Source organism: Ranitomeya variabilis, chromosome 1 (assembly GCF_051348905.1).
Source record: "Ranitomeya variabilis isolate aRanVar5 chromosome 1, aRanVar5.hap1, whole genome shotgun sequence".
Lineage (NCBI taxonomy): Eukaryota > Metazoa > Chordata > Amphibia > Anura > Dendrobatidae > Ranitomeya > Ranitomeya variabilis.
In genome coordinates, this window is record NC_135232.1 from 654,113,781 (window position 1) to 654,133,331 (window position 19,551).

At 41.8% G+C, this 19,551-nt stretch overlaps 1 protein-coding gene across 6 annotated transcripts in view; it reads right to left on the minus strand.

The window, feature by feature from the left end:
• Window positions 1-19,551, minus strand: part of MIPOL1 (mirror-image polydactyly 1) — a 509,264-nt gene that overhangs the window by 329,823 nt on the left and 159,890 nt on the right. For all 6 annotated transcript variants that reach the window (XM_077262637.1, XM_077262612.1, XM_077262644.1 and 3 more), the window contains 2 exons: window positions 1,883-2,029; window positions 504-624 (listed from right to left, as the gene is read on the minus strand). In XM_077262637.1, the coding sequence (XP_077118752.1) occupies window positions 504-624; window positions 1,883-2,013 (252 nt within the window). In that variant the 5' untranslated portion in view covers window positions 2,014-2,029. The remainder of the gene's footprint in view (window positions 1-503; window positions 625-1,882; window positions 2,030-19,551) is intronic.

Genomic DNA, 19,551 nt, shown 5'->3' on the forward strand with positions numbered 1-19,551 from the left:
TCCAGGATTACAGTATTGCAGTGTAGGTACAAGAAATCAAGTGAATGCCAGTCCAAAATCACTAGTAAAAAGTCCTTAATCGGGGGTTTTACCATTATAATCAGGCAGAAGTTGGACGATGTCAAGTTCTATCATGTTGGGTGGGAATCTCATAGTAATGATTTCCACCAGCTCTTTATTAACCATTCATTATACAGAGCTGTAAATTATCATGGTCTCTGGACTGACGGGGAGAATTCTGCGGGATACGTATTATGTCCTACATGTGTTGTATACCTATAGGGGAGCCTTACGGATCGCTCACATCTTCTCCCTATACATTCTGCTGGTGGCAACAGAGGACAAAACCAAAAAAGAGGACATTTTATTAAGTAAAAGTAATCTCATGGCATACATTATTGAATAAAAGCCCCATAGAGAAATGCAAAAAAAAAAAAGTGTAAAAGATGCAATTGTGTTTCCACTTTAGACAGAAAGCTAAAGAGGCACATCCAGGCCGGTACCTTTCTATTGCTTTGTCTCAGATAATCCAGCTCCTGTGACAATGCCGGCAGGTTGTGCTGCCCCCCTTCCAGGGCGCCGGTGGTTGGATGGTCGGGGTTGTGATGAGAATCCGGCCTGCCGCTGTGTGAAGAGCAGGAAAATATTTATTCAGTATGAGCCAATCACATGGCAGCTGTCTGCCTCTTATCCCAGCCGGCCATGTGCCGTCATGTTCTGTACACCTGCTTTACATATTAAGTAGGCAACTTGGGGGGAAGCCAATTGTTCCATTAGCAAAGCATGGTATTAAAGTTCACCAGAACAAGAAAAGTTTCCTTGCCAATCGCATTTCGTTTTCTAGGAGTCTTAAGGCACCATGCACTGGGAATGAGCTGCAAAACCCCCAGAATGATCAGATAATGGCTTTATTATCAACCGTGCTAGGACTCTCCAGTGTGAAGACTCTTCTCCAAGATGATGGAGGGTCTCCTGCAACTGAAAGACTGCAGCAGCTCTATGGTCAGTGCCCGGCTTGTATCTCGGGATGCTATATAGCTGATAGCCACCAGGGGGAGCACTGTCACATGGCAAGGTCAGGACTGCGGCTCAAGCTCCACTATTAGGCCATGTTCACATGCAGCAGGTTTTTATTTTTGCTCCTTTTTTTATGCAAATTAAAAGCTGTATTTCACAGTACCAGCCAAAGAAATCTCATGCACTTTTTTCCTTCTTTGAGAACTGCTTTTTCATTTTTTTTCACCCATACAAAGCAATGAAAAAATGAAAAAAAAAAGCCATTTTTCTGTGGCTTTTTCAAAACATTTTTTGTGAATAAAACTAAACTTTATTCAACATGTACTGTAGACAAAGAACACGTAGTCCATACGCCAAAAAAGTGTCAAAAATGCACAAAAAAGTAGGAAAAATGCTGAAAAACAGGTGCAGCGTTTTTACTGCCAAGACAGTAGGTTTTGAGTGCAAAATTTAAAAAAAGCTGCGTTTGGACATAGCCTTACCTGGGCATAGAGGGCAGCAGTTTTCTGCTTCTGCACAGTGGGTTCGTGTAGAACAGTATTTGCCAACCTCTGGTCCTCACGGCCCCCATCATATTGTCCAGATGATGGGATTATTATCAGAAACTGCCACAGGTTCTCTCACCTGAGAAATACTAAGGAAATCCTGAAAACATGATGTGTTGAGGGCCGTGAGGACGGGGTTTGTGAAACACTGGTGTAGAACATATATATATTTTTTTGGTCTCCAAAAGCTGAACTCTGACACAATAAGGAGCTCCAAAATGTCAGTAGAAGACATCATTTAATATGGAGCGGAGGTAAGAAAAAAAATCCCAAATCTGACACTCCGCACAAAAAGGACACAGCAATGCCGACACGATCACCTTGGCTCCTGAATGTCCGGGTGTGCTGGACTCGTCATCTTCAGTGCTGATAAGTTCCTTGGGCTGGGGACAGGGGTAAACTCCGACTCCTGGCCTCTAGGATTTCTGGTTTCCGGAGTTACAGACTCCATCACGTAATGCACCAACCTAAAAGCAACAAAACCGTGTCATTACTAAGTCAGCGACACAATGGTATCGTCCTGTGTAAAGTAAATATTGCAAGATATACAGGAACACATCCAGAGAGGATTCCTATAACTGGACAATATGGTCTGACACTTAGACATGGATAAAAGTGTCTGATGACGAGGGAACAATCGGACATGTGCACAGCTGTAATCCCAGAAAACCACGGGTAACGCTCATCCGCTATAATCAGTCATGTGGACGAGCCCTTATAGGTGTTCATGGAAAACCCGCAATACACAGTGTGAAGGAGGCCTAAGGTGACGCTCCCTCTCCTCACTCCGCATTACACGTGATCTTCCCTAAAGTCATCGGAGAGGAGGAAAGGAGTCAGGAGGCCCCATACACATTACAAGCAGTAGATGTATAGGTTTGGGAGCCTTCCTCCCAGGAAATAAAAGTCCCCGGCTGCAGGTTATTATAAAGAAACAAACTCATCTCCACTCACCATCCCCAGGTCCACCAGTGAGTCTCTGCTGCTGCTCATGGTGTCAGGCCACTGAGCTCATTGATTGGCTGCCGTGCTGTCGACCTGAAGCCAGTGCCGCAGTCAATGCTAGACATTGGGAGACTGGTGGGTGGACCTGGGGAAGGTGAGTATGGCTCAATTGGTTTCAATATAATAACCTGCTGCCGAGAACATTTGTTTAGGAATTGCACCTTCAGCACTCTCAGGAAAATATGGACTGCCAAAGGAAATGCACAGAATAGGTTGCACAGGAGAGGTGATAAATTGCCGATGGCTACCCCACTGATCCCAGGATGGAGGCTCATCTGCCGTCCCTCATACACACCTTCGTATTATTAATTCTCAATGGGACTGCCGGAGATTGCCATACACAACTCTATGTCAGTCCCTAGGAGAATGAAGGCAGTGTCGGTGAGCATGCGGAACCATCGCTCTATTCAAGGAGGGGATCCCAGAACCTCGTTCTCAGGATTGTGGAGACCCCCAGAGGTCAGGAAGTTATCACCTGTTCAGTAGATGGGTAAATGAGATCCTGGTCTGGTGATGGACGCACAGGTCTATGACTTGTTACAGTATCAGAATGGCGTCCTGTAATGAGCCAAGTGCCCATCTGTCTATCACATGACTGTGGGATTAAACGCCACGCGTTCCTTCTGGATGACAAAGACTGTGAATGTCACAAGGAACTAATACACAGCAATATACTGGGAAATCAAATACATTTTCATTGGGTAAAGAAAATATGGGGTTAAATATGGGGTTAAACTGCAGGTTAGTGGCATTCTGAAGTCGTGAAGCCGCCGTACTGAAGGGAAGAAATGAACGTTATTCCTCCGGCTTTCAGTCATAGAGGCGCGGCTTCAGTCACCACTCAGGACATAGTGTGTAACCGCGCTCCGGCACTCACGGACAGCCGACTCTGTACTGTTACTCTCCTGAGCCGGTTATCAGTCAGTGCAACCTGGTGGTTACAGCGGTCACTCACTATGTCCTGAGCGGTGACTGCAGCCGCGCCTCTATGACTGAAAGCCGGAGGAATAACGTTCATTTCCTCCCGGTAACTGGGCTTTCAAGGAAAAGCTCCACTGTTGTCTGCACAAAGATGAAAATATTAAGGTTTTTGCTACAAATGGAAGGATTTTACATAGCAAATTCTTGGAGTATTCTGATCGTCTACCATTTGTCTGATTGTTGGGATATTTCATTTCCTACCGATGGTAAAGGGGTTGTGGAGAAACAGAACGAAGGGTCCTGTAGTCCTTGGCCCTATCCAGTCCTCATCCTATTCAGTCATTTCCACCAGATCAGGATTTTTCAGTATTTTTTAGGCAGGTTGCCATCACCATTGACCTACACTGTCAGTTTTCATGTGAAGCCGATCTATCCAGTAGGCGCTTGATGCGGAGCATTCGCCATGGTGGATGCCTGTCTGAGAATGTGTCCTTGGACGGGTGCCATGGTCTGACTGCAAGTACATGTAAGAAAAGGCTGATAGCGTATCATTAGGTGAACTACACAGAGGAGCTTACAGATGTTCTCTGACATCGCTGTGAAATGCTAAGCTGATCTGATTTCAGGAGTCGGAAAGAATTGGGTCCATTCAGGTAATGTGTCGAGCAGTAAGGAAGCAGCCACGTGTTTTAACCCCTTACGGACGGAGCGCGGGTTGGCCTTGTGGACACAGCCCCAGAAAGGAGCATTCCGGCCTAAAAGGGATTTGATACAATGTTATAACAGGAGAGGGAAATTACAACGTTTCTGGGCCACATTGTAGTTATAGAGCCCAAGCTACCCATAGGATGAAAATCCCTGATAAGTGACCCCACTTCAGACACTACACCCATCAAAGTATTCACCAGTTGCAGGGTGGGCTCCACGATTAGACAGACCCTTGTGTGAGACTCCAAGTGGCCGCCAGGCATCCGCTTTCCATTTTTTTCATCCAGGGCTATACATTTTCTTTTTACTTTTTTACTAGATAAGAGTTGAATTACGGCCTGTATTCTTTTAGCACAAGCTGTAGTTTGTATTATTTCCATTTTGGGCTCCATACAACTTTATAATCTTTTTTTATTACACTTTTTTTCTGCCACTTTGATTCTTTTTCCTTTGGCATTCACCATATGGGATAAACATTAGGGTATTTTATTAGTTTCATACATTATGTATTGAAGAAACTCTTTTTTAGGGGTGAAATTAAATAAAAAGAAATTAAATAAAAATCAAACACTGTTCTTGTTGAGAAATCCACAGGAGGGATCAAAATTTTACTTTAATAGGCAGCCATGTGATTGGTGGTGATGGGCGAGCGTACTCGGGGTGTTCGATTGAGTGGTGATGAGCGAAGATGCTGGGATAAGGTGTTATCTGAGCATGCTCATGTGCTAACCGAGTATCCCCACCGTGCTCAAAAAATATGATCGAATCCCCGTGCCTGCATGTCTCACCACTGTTCGACAGCCACAACACATACAGGGATAGCCTAACAAACAGGCCGCAAGACATGAAGCTGCGGGGACTGGATCATATTATTCAAGCACTCTGAAGACACTTGGTTAGCACCCGAGCATGCTCAGATAACACCTTACTCCCGCACGCTCGCTCATCACTACTGCAGAGTGTCTCATGGTGCGCAGATTCCCGCAAGTGAATTATCAGAGAGAGGGAAAAATGCTCGAGCTTGCCATTAACGTCCATTTTGCTCGCTACTTGAGTAGCGCATGTCCGAGCGTTCAACATGCTCGATTCACTACTCAATCAACACTAATGGTTGAGTCTCTGATAAGGTCAGTAACTGCTTCTATCCTAGAGTTGTTCGTTAATGAAGACATTTCACACTTTTAAGACATTTTACTCAGTCTTAAGTTAAATACTCTGCAGTTAGATAAAAATGTCCTATATACTATATCCCACCGCCCTGGCCTTCTATTTCTACCATCATATTCGTATTACGTTTTCTTTTTCTATTTTCTAGCAGACACAGTAAACCCACAATATTACCATGCAAGACGGCGTATCATGGCTTTAATACTTAGGGGTCTAGGTGTCTCCTTAAAGGGAATCTGTCAGTAGGATCAGCCCTCCTAAGCAGTCTATATGGGCATGTAGGTCATAGGAAGCAGAATAACATGATCCCTTGATATTTGTGATTCGAGGTCTTATTCCAAAGAAATCCACATTTTTCTTAATATGTAAATGAGCTGTTAAGATCTATGAGCCGGACATAGATCTCCCTGAGAATCTGCCTGCAGAGCTTATTATAACTGAAAGGAGTGTTACCAGTTTGAGACATCTAATGACTGACAGCCTGCTTTCCTGTTCTACATGTCTCACACTGGTAACGTCTCCTTTCCTTTTGTATAAGCTCTGGAGGCAGATTCTCAGGGAGATCTATATCCGTCCCACAGATCTTAACAGCTCATTTACATGTTAAGATAAATGTGGATTTCTTTGGAATAAGACATGGGAGGTATTAAGGTGTCATTTTATTCAGCTTCCTATGACCTACATGCCCATATAGACGGCTTAGGAGGGCAGATCCTACTGAAAGATGCCATCAACTCAGTATATTGGCGTGCAAAATATACTTGGCATATATAAATAATTCTATTAAAGTGTCAGTTATGACCGTGCTGTACAAGATAGAAATGCAAAGCAGAGTTTATAGATCATCATTCTTGATTGCTAATTCTCTTCTGGATTGACCAAATTTATGGCTGACCCGATAAATGAGGAATGCAATAAAATGTGAGTATAATTAAAATTTAGGTATTTTCTTGAAAGAAAGTACTGGATAATCAAAACTAAAATGTATGCTTATAAATCAAAATTAAGATTTATGCATGCTTATAACTCACAGTGTTTTATTATTTATTTTGCTATACTTATTTATTAATTCTTTTTATACCAGGAGAAACTTCCTATAAAAATAAACAGAAATCCCAGGGCTCCGCCATACATAAGACACTGTGCCCTCTAGTGGCTGCAAAACAGGTGACAACCCGAATACACGGATTAGCATTCAATTTGTAGGAAATAATAAGTAACGTAAGTGTTAAATTAACCCCCCTTCACTGTGTAATAGGCATCAACCTAAAATGACAAATTCTGAGCACGTGGGTAAATCAATCTCTCAAATTAAAGCCTTTTAAAATGAGATTTTGGGGACTTACATAAATATAGCAATGCAGTTATAATTATCACAGAGTGAGGAGTGCTAGGATAAGAAAATGTAAGGGTACGGCAAATCTAACGACGACCTGTCATTTGCCATAAATAAATAATTCTTTTTTTTTTTTCAGCTGGTGTAAAGTATGGCATTCTCCTGAATTTGGCATTTTCTTTGTTTTTGTGTTTCTCAGTTCCTGAGTTAATGCTCCATTTTTTCAGTCTATAAATCTAGTCCTGTCACCTAAGAAGACACAATGCTATCAACAGTCCGAATTCAGACATGCCTAATCGACGTCACTCCCGACCATCATGTGGCCTTCGTCCCCGCACACATTAGATTGTCATCTGAACCTAACGATATCAGCAGAGTCGGCTGCCATAAGTGTAATGTATATGGCCAGCTTAACTGGAATCAGGGTCTCTGCCCCTACATCTTGCTGCTCTCAGATTACATAGCAAAACTCTGCTAAAAAAATCCATCAAAACATTTCACTGTATGGACTCATGTGAAGAACAGGTAGCACATTGATGTATTATTCTATTTTGCATAATGAGTAGTGATGAAAGATTGTGCTTGGATAAGGTGTAAACCCAGCATGCTTGAGTGCTAAGAGAAAGTCTTCGGCGTGCTCAAATAATATGTTCGAGTCCCCGCGGCTGCATGTCTCGTGACTGTAAACAGGCTGTATAAGCAAAGAACTGAAGAATATATATATATATATATATATATATATATATATATATATATACGGTATATATATATATCTATATATCTATATATATATATATATATATATATATATATATATATATATATATATACACACACACACACTGGATATATATATATATGTATATATATATATATATATATATATATTGACCTGCATTACTGCTATGTAGACGATACTTCAAAAAATGATGCACTTGGCACCCACATTGGCCAATTTGTGTGTGCCCATCTATCAGCAACAAGGCAACCCCATTTTAGATGGAAACCTACACTATCAAACGTGCCTTTCCTGGGCCAATTCCTGCAAATATAAAAGGGAAGCTAGGATCCGGCACTAACTAAACAGCCTACGCGGCAATCACACATCCATGTGTCACGGTCTGAGTACCGAACAGCCGCAGGTCTCCTGATCTGAACTTGACAGGTCTATGGCGATCAGAAGGAAAGGTTTTCTTGAAAGTCATAGAAGTTAAGAGTAGCACCACAATTGCCTTCATATTGACACTTGTCTTTGGTATGAAAGAATTGGATTTCATACAAAGCCTCTCAGTTTCTTATTTCTGGTGAAGCAATGGTTATCTAACTGTGGCAGATTTTTTATTCTAGTTTTTCACAAGCTCCCGAATCCACAGTTGTACCCATCAGGCATCAGTCTACCGCAGTGTTTCCCAACTCCAGTCCTCACGGCCCCCAACAGATCAGGTTTTGGGGGATTTTCTTAGTTGTACACAGGTGAGAAGCTCTGGTAATTTCTTAGGTCTTGATAATAATTTCATCACCTGTGCAATAATATGGTGGAAATCCTGAAAACGTGACCCATTGGGGACCATGAGGACTGGAGTTTGGGAACACTGGTCTACACTAGTGATGAGTGAATATACTTGTTGCTCGGGTTTTCCCAAGCACGCTCGGGTGTCCTCCCAGTATTTTTTTAGTGCTCGGAGATTTAGTTTTCATCCCGGCAGCTGAATGATTTACATCTGTTAGCCAGCATAAGTACATGTGGGGATTCCCTAGCAACCAGGCAACCCCCACATGTACTCAGGTTGGCTAGTAGCTGTAAATCATTCAGCTGCCGGGATGAAAACTAAATCTCCGAGCACTAACAAATACTGGGAGGACACCCGAGCAACGAGTACACTCGCTCATCACTAGTGTAGACCAGCCTCTTCATACTAAAATTCCAGGCCGGATACAATGTAGCAAACCCTCAAGACAGGAGACAGACTTGTGCTGCAGATTTATTTCGCCCATATCGAACGGTTTCAGGTCTGGCAGGTTTTTACCCTCTCAACATTCCATTCTCTGACAGCAAGCAGATCCTGAAATTGGGGAGGAACTGGAACAAAAATGTAAAAAAGAAAAAGAAAAAGAAAAGGTATATACTTTTCATTAACAAAGGGACACTGAGGCCAACACACGTCATAGTCAGTGGTGGTTTTTGAGAATACTCTTTAAGAGTCTTGAAGGCAATTGTCTTGTTTACCGGCACCCTGGCATTATTTGCCTCTTCGCTTGAATCAATAGTTTTTATATCCCCCAGGAACTTGAAACGACCCTGGCAGTCATTTGCAGTACTATAGTCGACAGTCGGGTTGCACTCGGGACGACTTGTTCGTGAGTGTTTGCTACATTTCCTTAGATTTACCTATAAAGACATTACGTGCGAGAAGGCTGTCTGCACTGGTAGTGCCATTTCATCATCCGGAGGGTTAGTTATTACAGGGGAGTACAGTACAGGAGTGTTTATTGGAAACATCTGAGCGTCTCCACTATGCCAGCCCCTCTGGGTGGTCACACAATGACAAAAGGACACAGAAGAGCAAACACTCAGCTGTCTATGGGCTGTTCAGATCAGGGTTAATGAAAAATGTCTTACTGGGTAATTTTTAGAATTTACTGCCAAATTTACACTCAAGTATAATCGCATTTATTCACATATTTATTTTCTTTTTAACCCAAGTAATACCGTATAAAACTGCAACAAGTGGCCCAGGAGCATTTAAGATGCTTTTGATCATCTTTTCTTTGTTTCAAGGCCCTTAATGATTTGGGTGCATCTTACAAGTGGTGTGCACCTCCACTAGAAAGGTTACTCCAGCCAGGGGCTGCATATATTTGGATAAATTTGCTGGAAGAGCTTGGAACTTGAAGTTGTGCAAAAAATATGTGATATTTCACAGTGTTTTTTTTTTCTGCCATTATTCTGGAGAAAACGCTTTGATGTATTGAGCTCAAAGGGGGCTCAATACAAAAAATAAATAATAAAAAAAAAAGGTTGCAAAACACTTTAAAATGTGTGGCGCAAAACTTTTACGACTTTTGGTATTTTCACGCCAGTTTGAAGCAGCTCTGTCAAAATGGGATGGGGTTGTCTGTGGCTTTGTCTGCCCATCTAATTCTTCAATAGAGATGGCGGTTTTTAGGTCAGGAAGGCTACTCCAGTCCCTGACTGGAGTAACAATTCTCGCAAGGTGCACGTCACAGATAAGATGTGCCAAATTTGTTACTTGACATGTGCCTCTTCATGAATTTGGTGGAGCTTATTCCTGCACAACACTCGTTAAGACTGATGTATGAGATGTCAAGGTTATGACTGACAAAGCATATTCACATGGGTAACGTACAAACCAGGGAGGCAAATACCTGAACCTGACAGGTCCTTATTCAGACTAGGTAAAGTCCATCTCTGACCCTGGGCTGTCCCTCCCTGACCACGGAGGCTGGCACCCTAAGGTAGCGAAATGGTGAACCCACTTGACGGCGGCTTATCCAGAATGTCCTTAGCAGCTTCTAGGATCACTAAAGTAGAAGTTCCCCAAGGAATAAAGGACTCACACATGAAACAGCTGTAACCAACACAAACTACAGCAAAGTGAATGAACCCAACAACGTTTATCACCAGCAGGAAACAGCAGTAGGGGAAGGTATTTAACGCTGCACCCGAAAAGTTATAGGACAAAGAGAGTACCGTAAATGAAGAACATCTGTGTTAACCTAGACAGACTGCAGCCAGAATACCAAAACACCCAGAGAAAAGGTGTCAGCAGAAAGAGAAGCTGGCCACAGAACACAAGCTCAAGGGATCGAATCCAGGAGCAGGACCGTGCATAGTCCTGCAGAGTGAGAGATGTCCTCTGCAGCTGCCCTTCACTTCAACAGAAGACCTCCACCTGCCTACTATAATCATTAACATCTATAATCCAGCCAGCCCGTTTGTGTCTGGTTCAATTCATATTTGCAATTCTAACTGGAAGAAACAAAAACAAAGATTCATTCTGAATCACTCAAAGCATCACTTGGTCACCCTATTCGTTCCAGTGAGCGCCATGTAATGCCACATCCATGGGCAGGCTGGCAGCATTCCCAATTGAACCTTGCAGATCATCAGAAGTTCCAGCAGCTGGTGACCTGGCAATAAAGTCTGGTGGTGATGCCTCATGTCCAGGGATGGCACATGAAGATTAACACTTATTTCACCCAATATTTGCCATTACATGAATGATGTCCCATGAGCGCAAGTGTTGTGGGTACGGTCTGCTTTTGTACATTAGAGAACTGTTCTAAAAACCTGAACACTCATTTTAACTAGGCTAAGTTTTGCCATGGCATATTCTATGTTAGCAACAGATACATATGGTAATACTGTAGGACTGGAGCTTCTACATCAGAATTGACTTTTCATATTTCTCCAATTTCAAATAGGTTGTTTCTAGTGATGAGCGAATATGCTCGTTACTTGAGATTTCCCAAGCACGCTCGGGTGTCCTCCGAGTATTTTTTAGTGCTCGGAAATTTAGTTTTCATCACCTCAGCTGAAATATTTACAGCTATTAGCCAGCCTGAGTACATGTGGGGATTCCCTAGCAACCAGGCAACCCCCACATGTACTTATGCTGGCTAGGAGATGTAAATCATTCAGCTGCGGCAAAGAAAACTAAATCTCCGAGCACTAAAAAATACTCAGAGGTCACCTGAGCGTGCCTAATATTTCAATGTTTGGTAATCTGAAACATTTAAGTGTAACAAACATGCAAAAGAATAGGAAATCAGGAAGAGAGCAAACACTTTTTCACACAACTGTAGCTCTCAGGTCTCACCTAGAAAGAAAACTCTCTCTAGTGTCACCTATTGGAAGGCGATACTCTATAAGTGAATGTCTGACCGTCCAAAGAGACTTGCATCTGACTTGGAATAACCAATACTTTAACTGGATCTCCCTTTAAAAGGGGCTGTCAGGTGAAAACAAGTTATCACCTATCTGCAGAATAGGTGATAACTTGCTGACTGCTGGGATCCGCACTGGTCAGCAGTTCAGGGAACTTTTATGACAGGTACAAAACTGAGTGGCAGGTCAGATGCCTGGACAAGGGCTATTCATTCTCTATAAAAGGCCAAGCACAGAGCTCGTCAGACCCATATGGAGTGAATGGAGCAGCGGTTGAGCATGTGCACTGTCGCTCCATTCTAACGAGGATAAAAGTTCCCCATGTTGCCGATCAGTGTAGGTCAGACCCCTCCGACTAAAACTAGGATAGGTGAAAACCACTTTAATGAGAAGCTACCCACCAGAGCTGTAGAAAGTGCCCCTCATCCAGCCAACTGGTAGCCTACCCTATACTGCTGAGAGCAAGTACCAGTTGGGATTCTGTTTGGCTAATATCTTTGGCTCTTAATATTTTTGACAGCCTGAGAACACACCAGAGTTGCCATCTAGACCCTAGCACGGTATGACCCAGCTGCTGTACGTCTCATAACCAATGAAAGCAGACGCCTCCCTATGCAAACCGTCTTTTCCGACTTCCACAAACTTCTTCACTCCGAAGTCTGCAGATGTTTGACCTGGCACCTTTTTTTGACAATTGCTCCAAGACTTCACAGGTAAAATAAAGGCTGCACTGGTTAAATAAACGTGAAATCACACAATGAGGCACGCCTAGGCTTTGCATGTATTCAGCGGAGGGAATTTACAAGACAAATGGTTAGAAAATGTTTAGCCTAGGACAACAAACCACAGTGTGATCTAACAGTTCATGTTAATTTATGGGACAGTGAAAGGAGGGGACTCCCGGCCTTTTCACGCTCCGAGTGTTGATCATGCAAGGCCAAAAGCTGGACATGTAATAGGTGGAAATTCTTGGATTTATCTCAACGCTGATCTCGAAACATACTCAAATATTGCCACCCCTTTCATGGGAGCAAAAGTCTTTCCTTTGTGTGGCGGTTGCACTCTCATGCTTTGGTTGAGACACCGCTGACCCGCCCGTGTAAACAGGTGCTTTTATCAGCTCTACCTATTCATTACATTGGATAAGGGATACGGTTTCTTTCCAGTGTAGGTCCCACAGCGCCATTTGTCATGCGAATTCTCATAGATTAAAGCAAAATGACTGTATTTTCCCACATATGCACAAAAATACCTTTTATTTTCACATTGCCAAATAATTACTTATGTAATGAGCAAGACTGTACCTAAGACCAACATATCGTATCTTGAATAATAGCAATTTGTATGTGAACTGTATATTGGTAGACGGATAATAGGTCAGTCATGCAAAAACAAGGACAACTGTACTCCTATTGGATATCAATTTCTGTTTTGTTTTTTTTGCACAGATTATGGTTAGAAATTGGACTTGAAAATGTTGTTTTTTATGATATAAGTATTTTCCCTAGGAAAGTCCTATATTGCAAGTCTATTGCCAACTGTGGCAGAGTGGAAGTGGCACAAATGGGACTTTACCAGGCATGAGTCAAGCACGAGACATATCTATGGACCAAAGAAGTAAGGAACAACTGATCATGTGTAGTGATGAGCGAGTATACTCATTGCTTGGGTTTTCCTGAGCACGCTCGGGTGGTCTCCGAGTATTTATTCCCTAGCAACCAGGCAACCTCCACATGTAATCAAGCTGTCTAGCAGCCGCAAATCATCCAGCTGCGGCAAGGAAAACTAAATCTCCGAGCAGTCACAAATACTCGGAGACCATCCGAGCGTGCTCGGGAAAACCCGAGCAACGAGTACACTCGCTCATCACTAGTTATGTGGTGTCAGATTTGGCAGTCAAACTTCAGAGCCAACTCGATGGCGTCCAATGCCACTTCGGCAGACCACAGTCAAAGTGGTGGTCAAATTTTTCCATCTTGTGATAGTGGCTCTAAGGATTTTTTTTTCATCACCACTGTTGTACAGTTCATGTGGCTGTAAACATCACCAGTCCTGTGCTCACACTGTATTTCAGAAGACTCCTTGCCATCATAGTCATAGAGGAGACACCTTATAATAGTTAGGACAGAAAGTCAAATAAATTGCTACAATGTTGTCTTGGAAATGTTGTGATTTACAGATGTGTCCAAATAGACATTCCGACTTTTCACATTTGCTTCTTTAATGAGGACCTGTCACCAGGTCTAAACTGTCCAGTTTTTGCTATTTTATTCCTGCTACTACCCTGAGTATTCAGGTTTTTTTATTTTTTGCAATCCACCATACGGTTCCAGAGATACAGACTCTCTTGTTTGGTGATTCTTTTTAGGGTCTTTCCAATGGGGTGGTGCTCTCAGGATCCTCTGGGGAGTGTCTTTAGGCAGCTCTGTATAATTACCCTGTGAGCACCCCACCATTTTAAAGACTGTATATATTATCACTAAATAAAAAGACCCATGTCTTTGGAAGAGCATGGCGGATTTAAAAAAAAAAAAAAAAAAACAGGAAAAAAAACAGGGGCGCAAGGAAAATCAAATAAAAACAAAGCCTGCTCATTTTTGATCTGATAACAGGTCCTCTTTAAAAAAAAATTGAACTTTGACCACACCACTGATATGTAGGTAACTTGGCAAAAAATCAACACCTCTTATCAAAAACAACTCTGACATTAATTAACACTTAGACCTCCCTTGAGTCATTCCTAATCATAAATGTAGCAAATAATCAGAATATTTTGCAAGTAAGTTGGGAAGACTTTATGACTTTTGGGAAACAACTCAGGTCAGATGGTGTCAGACTCAGATAACCTATGAATGTAATGGTAAGAATATGTAAAATCTCATACATTGAGTCATTCGTTTGTCCCCATTCCATTCTGTCAAAGTCATTTGAAAATTACCTTAAAAAGGAATTTGTCAGTAAGATTACCCCAGTAATAAACATATATGAGCACGTAGATCTTAGACGGACTTACATTTCAAAGACCTGTGTGCCCATATATGTTGTTTGGGGGGTGGGTGGGGGTGATCTTACTGACAGATTCCCTTCCGATGCCAGAATTTGCAGGTTTCTACCTTTTTCAGTCTGAGGGCGCTCCAAATTTATCCAGCATTTTCTATGCCAGAAAACCAAATAATAGCATGTGAAACCAGTTATTCACTGCAGAAGTTTTTCCTTCATGGCAGCAGTAAAAAATATCTCAGAAAAAAATCCATATCTACCAATACCCAGTCATAATACTAATATACTGCAGAGCAGAAAGCAGCAGGTCTTCTGAATGGTAAATATGCGCAGGATTGTTTGCCAGGATTGTGCACCTGTGCTGCCTTATATCATTGGGCCTGCCTGCATGCTGCAATGTATTAGTATTATGACCAAGTATTGGTAAGCATTGCCATTTTCTGTGATGTTTTTTGGACTTGAATTATTTTTCAGTGAATAGCTATATGGCAGCATTAGCATCAAAATCACCATTATGGGATCACCTGGTGAGATCTGTCTGGAAGAGCAGCACTGACCAGATCTAATGGTGCAGCAGAGCGGGCCTTGAGGGACAACAAGTGGATCAGAAAGGAACAGGATAGTAGGACATGCAGAACAGCAGTCAAACAAAGCAGGTAGCACAGAGGAAGCGGAGTCAGATGTACGGATATACACGGGAACAATAATTGTATAGCAAAATGGTATCTTCCAGCAGCAAAGCAGTTAATCACAGGAATTCAGTCTCGTGTATTCCAGCATGGTAATGCTTAATAACAGTGATGTAACTGAGAAATAAATGCAAACTGGCATTACCTTGATTGCAGAGGCTAGGTGTGAACAGGACTGAGAACAGTTGCAAAAAGTTGGTAACTTGCTTATTGAGAAGTTGGTGTGGACAACATCTAGTAAGTTTAAGTTGGACTGAACATGGAAGTCAGGAGTAGTAGAAAAAATGACAGACACCTGGTTAGAGCTCAGCCAAGTGAAGTAGATGAAATCTCCTGAAAACTTGATGCAACTGTGGACAGTGCTACATAATACTCAAGCCCCTTTCCTGAGCTGACCTTAAAAGTCCTAACGTGATGATGTCCAGAATTTTGCAGGTAAGTATAGAAATATGGTGTAGACTACTGCAAAGAGAGGAAGCCATAGGAGAAGGAAGTCAGACCAGGTGCTTGTGCAGGTAAGGAACATTCACCCTTGTCTATATGCCATATTTGTACATTTGGCTCAAGTCACAAAAAAACATTATTGTTTAGGAAAAACTACATCTTTAGATCTTAGTCACTAGGTCGGTCAAAGGACCAGCTACTGCACCCATGCAGCAGAACATGCAGGGAACTCAAACTGTTTTCATAGTTTTGAAATGATATTTGGCTTTCGGCATGATACCTGGAACAAAAGAGTTAATTGGCAGCTTTTCTTCAGTTTTTATGACATTGCAGTATTAGTTCTGTCAAGGATACACATCCAGGGATGTCAAGCAGATTCCAACACTGTTACCACCACCTTGTCACAGATGACACCAGAGAGATGTCACAGATCCCACCAATATGTCAGGGGACTGCAACTCCACTGCCTCCAACTATCAGGGCAATTACGCAACTGACTGACGAGGGATGGACAAGGCCGCGACTGCTTTCACTGCTAGGCCGATTATTAGGGAACTTACAGTGAGCATATGGAATATACACCTCCTATTCCAAAGCATGGAATATGTATATATATCCAATGTACAGTCAGTGCCAGCTCCATAATAACAAAAAGAACTTCTGGCTGCTTCCACCAATCATTTATACAGGCCAATTGGACATCCGTTACAAGTAGCATATGGCTTCAGGGGTGCGGTTTACAAAGCAAGTAGAACAGAGATATTACATTTTATATCTAATCTAGAAAAGTAGCCAGTGTTTATAAAAAATAAACAAAAATTTTAAAAAATTGGAACAAAACCTTGCGATATATACAATTACATAAAATAAAAAAACAAACGAAAGAGAATTACTAAACCAAATATCACGGAAATAGCTCAGAGCTCAGTGGAGGGAAGCACTCCGATTAGGAAAATGGCCACAGGAAACAACAAATAATTCCAGCGGATCTATCCTACTTGGCAGCTAAAATCCATTTTATTATTTTATCTTTAAAATAATCTATGTTTTGTAGAAATCCTTGATGTAGACAGGGTGATCAAAGAAAGTGCACACTGCTGCTTTATGCTTGCAGACAACACATTTCAACCTTCTTAGGTCTTCTTGTCTAGGAAAATGGGACACCCTCACAGCGAACTATGTCTTCCAGAATGATCTAAGATCCAAATCCAATGCTATGCTCACATACCTCCCCTTGGTGAGCTCATGTGGGGGCTGGTTGTGGGATGTGCACAGTCTTTCAGAATTTTATGAGCTCAACAACTTACAACTTATCACGATTTTACCTTTACCTAGGAGTCAAACATGACCTGGATAGAATCCTCCATTAGACTATTATTGAATTGGAGGGGTTCTAATGGCCTTACAGTGATGTGAGTGAATGAGTTCTGTTTGTCCCTTTGCTACACCGAAAAACTATTTCCCCAATATTCATAATTGGACAACGGAGACAAAAAGTCTAGAACACTCTCAGAAAAATTCTTTGAACAGACGATGTTCTTTCCTTAGAACAATGGAATCCCCCGCACTTCTCTGCCTCTGCGTAATCAGGCCTCAGCTTACTGTGTTTTTTTCCAGCAGATATGATGTTTTAATCACCTGCACACGGCAGGAGGTCTCTGCTTCAGAGGAGGTTGAAGCATTACCTCTCTCTATTTCCCCTGCTTTAATTAGCTTCTCTCTCCCTATATGTAATTAGTCCCACTTTATAGGAGGATTGAGAGACAATTCTTCTTCATTTGTATTTAGTTTTCTCTCTTCCCCATATGTTTAATGTGAGGGGGACATGTCCCCTACTTGAAGATGTCTTATGGGTTTTAATGTTCCTCTATGACAGTTTCTCACACTTTTCTTTAATCTTGAACAATTTGTTTCCACAGTAATGTCACTGTACACAGTGATCACCCTAGAATCTGAAAATTAATGGCCTGCTGATATTATGGTAATTTATAATTGGAGCTTTGGTTATTGTCATTTGAAAGTCGTTGCAAAATAACAGAAATCCAGAATAAACAGATACACAAAGATTATGATATGTCTAATAATGAATCTAAGCAGTCTCTGCACCATAGAACAGATAATGCGAAAGAAACCGAAAATACATGAACAAAAAAGTAATTGACCTTAAAGCAGTAATCTGAGGATGTGTCTCGTGTCACAAAGGTGGCACCAATGTACTTCACGCTTGTCAGCGAGTTACATAGGATTTACCAAAAAGGCAAATTAATCTTTCATTTTAAAAGCAGTTTGTGAACAGTCTCAGAGTGCAAAATATATGCTTACGATTCCAGACAAAATGTTGGGCACCTATTCTGAAAGAACCCCTTAGAGACAAGGCATGTACTGCCCCCAGTCTACTTCTACCACAGGTTAAAAACCCATGGAGTAGGCTACATATGGGCAAAGAGAAATTTTATACGAAAAGTGTTAATCCACCCATACACTTTAGATAGCTGTAATCTCAACCTTCTATACAAAGGAGATCTCGCTCTGACTTGTGCTGTCTGAGAAAGAACCTCTGTCCAAAAACTTGGGCATCGGATTATTTCTTAGAGAACAAAAGGATGAGTAGTCCGAAATTAGACATGCCAGATCCTTATCTCCCCAATATCATCTCCCGAGGAAGAGTTCTGGGTCCCCATACACATTAAACTGTTAGCTGAATTAATTGATTTCAAAGGGTTCAGCCAACATTAGCCTAATGTGTATGGAGGTCTTCAATGACAGCCATTTTATACCTATTGGATTACCATTTGGAATTACAGTATATTTCCAGTAAAAGATCATTTGAGGCATAACTGATGAATAATGATCTTCATACTCATGGATGATACATCAATGTTTTCCAATAAGTTATTGGAAAAAAGGTTTTCAAATAGGTTACATGGTGGAGGGGAAATACAACAGAACTAACTGATTACAAACACTTCCATATCTCCTCTCAGAGCAGTCAAGAGTATAGGCAAAGAAAATACAGCAGATCAGAATGTCATTAGAAACACATCTGCAACTGCAGCTCTCCTCTCACAGCTCTGTTAGCTCTGCCTTTTCCACCATACCGAAGCTGTAGTGAGAGGATATCTGGAAGTGTTTGTAATCATACTCAGTCCTGCTGTATCCACTTCCCCCCACACTGACCGCCATGAGAGGAGCTCTGCAAGTGTTTGTAAATCGCACTAAACTCAGCTGTACCCTCCTCCCCCCACACTCTACTGCTAAATGATTGGTTAATGTCAATGTAGCAGACAAAGCAAAAGTGGACACAGACAGAAGAGCTTATAACAAGAAAAAAAATATCATGACTAAGCCCTTGTTATAGGCCAAAACATGTGGTTCTAGATGTCCACTGGTTTGATCTGACTGCATGTAACAGTGCCTTTTTACATTTTTTAACTGTTTCTCAATAAAATGGAGATTTTATACAAATAAGACCTGTGAAGGAGAAGTGGAATCTTCATCGCTGGGTCATACATTTTTTTCACAGACAGAAGAGGGCCCCCGTACAAGAGAAATACGTTGACCTTTTGCTGTCTAATAACTCATGATACTGCACAATTTCAACTGCTTTGGAGGTGGAAGTGGACCTCTTACCTCTTGGGCCCTTGATCGACTGCACATGTTGCACCAATGTCATGTCCACCCCAGTGACAAAGTACACGACCCAGAGGAAAATCTCTGGTAACGCCCAGTTGGGTATAGAGAAACTTTTAACCTAAACTTTACAAGCTAATATCTTTGCAACAAAGAGGACAAATTAGAAAATAAAAGCCT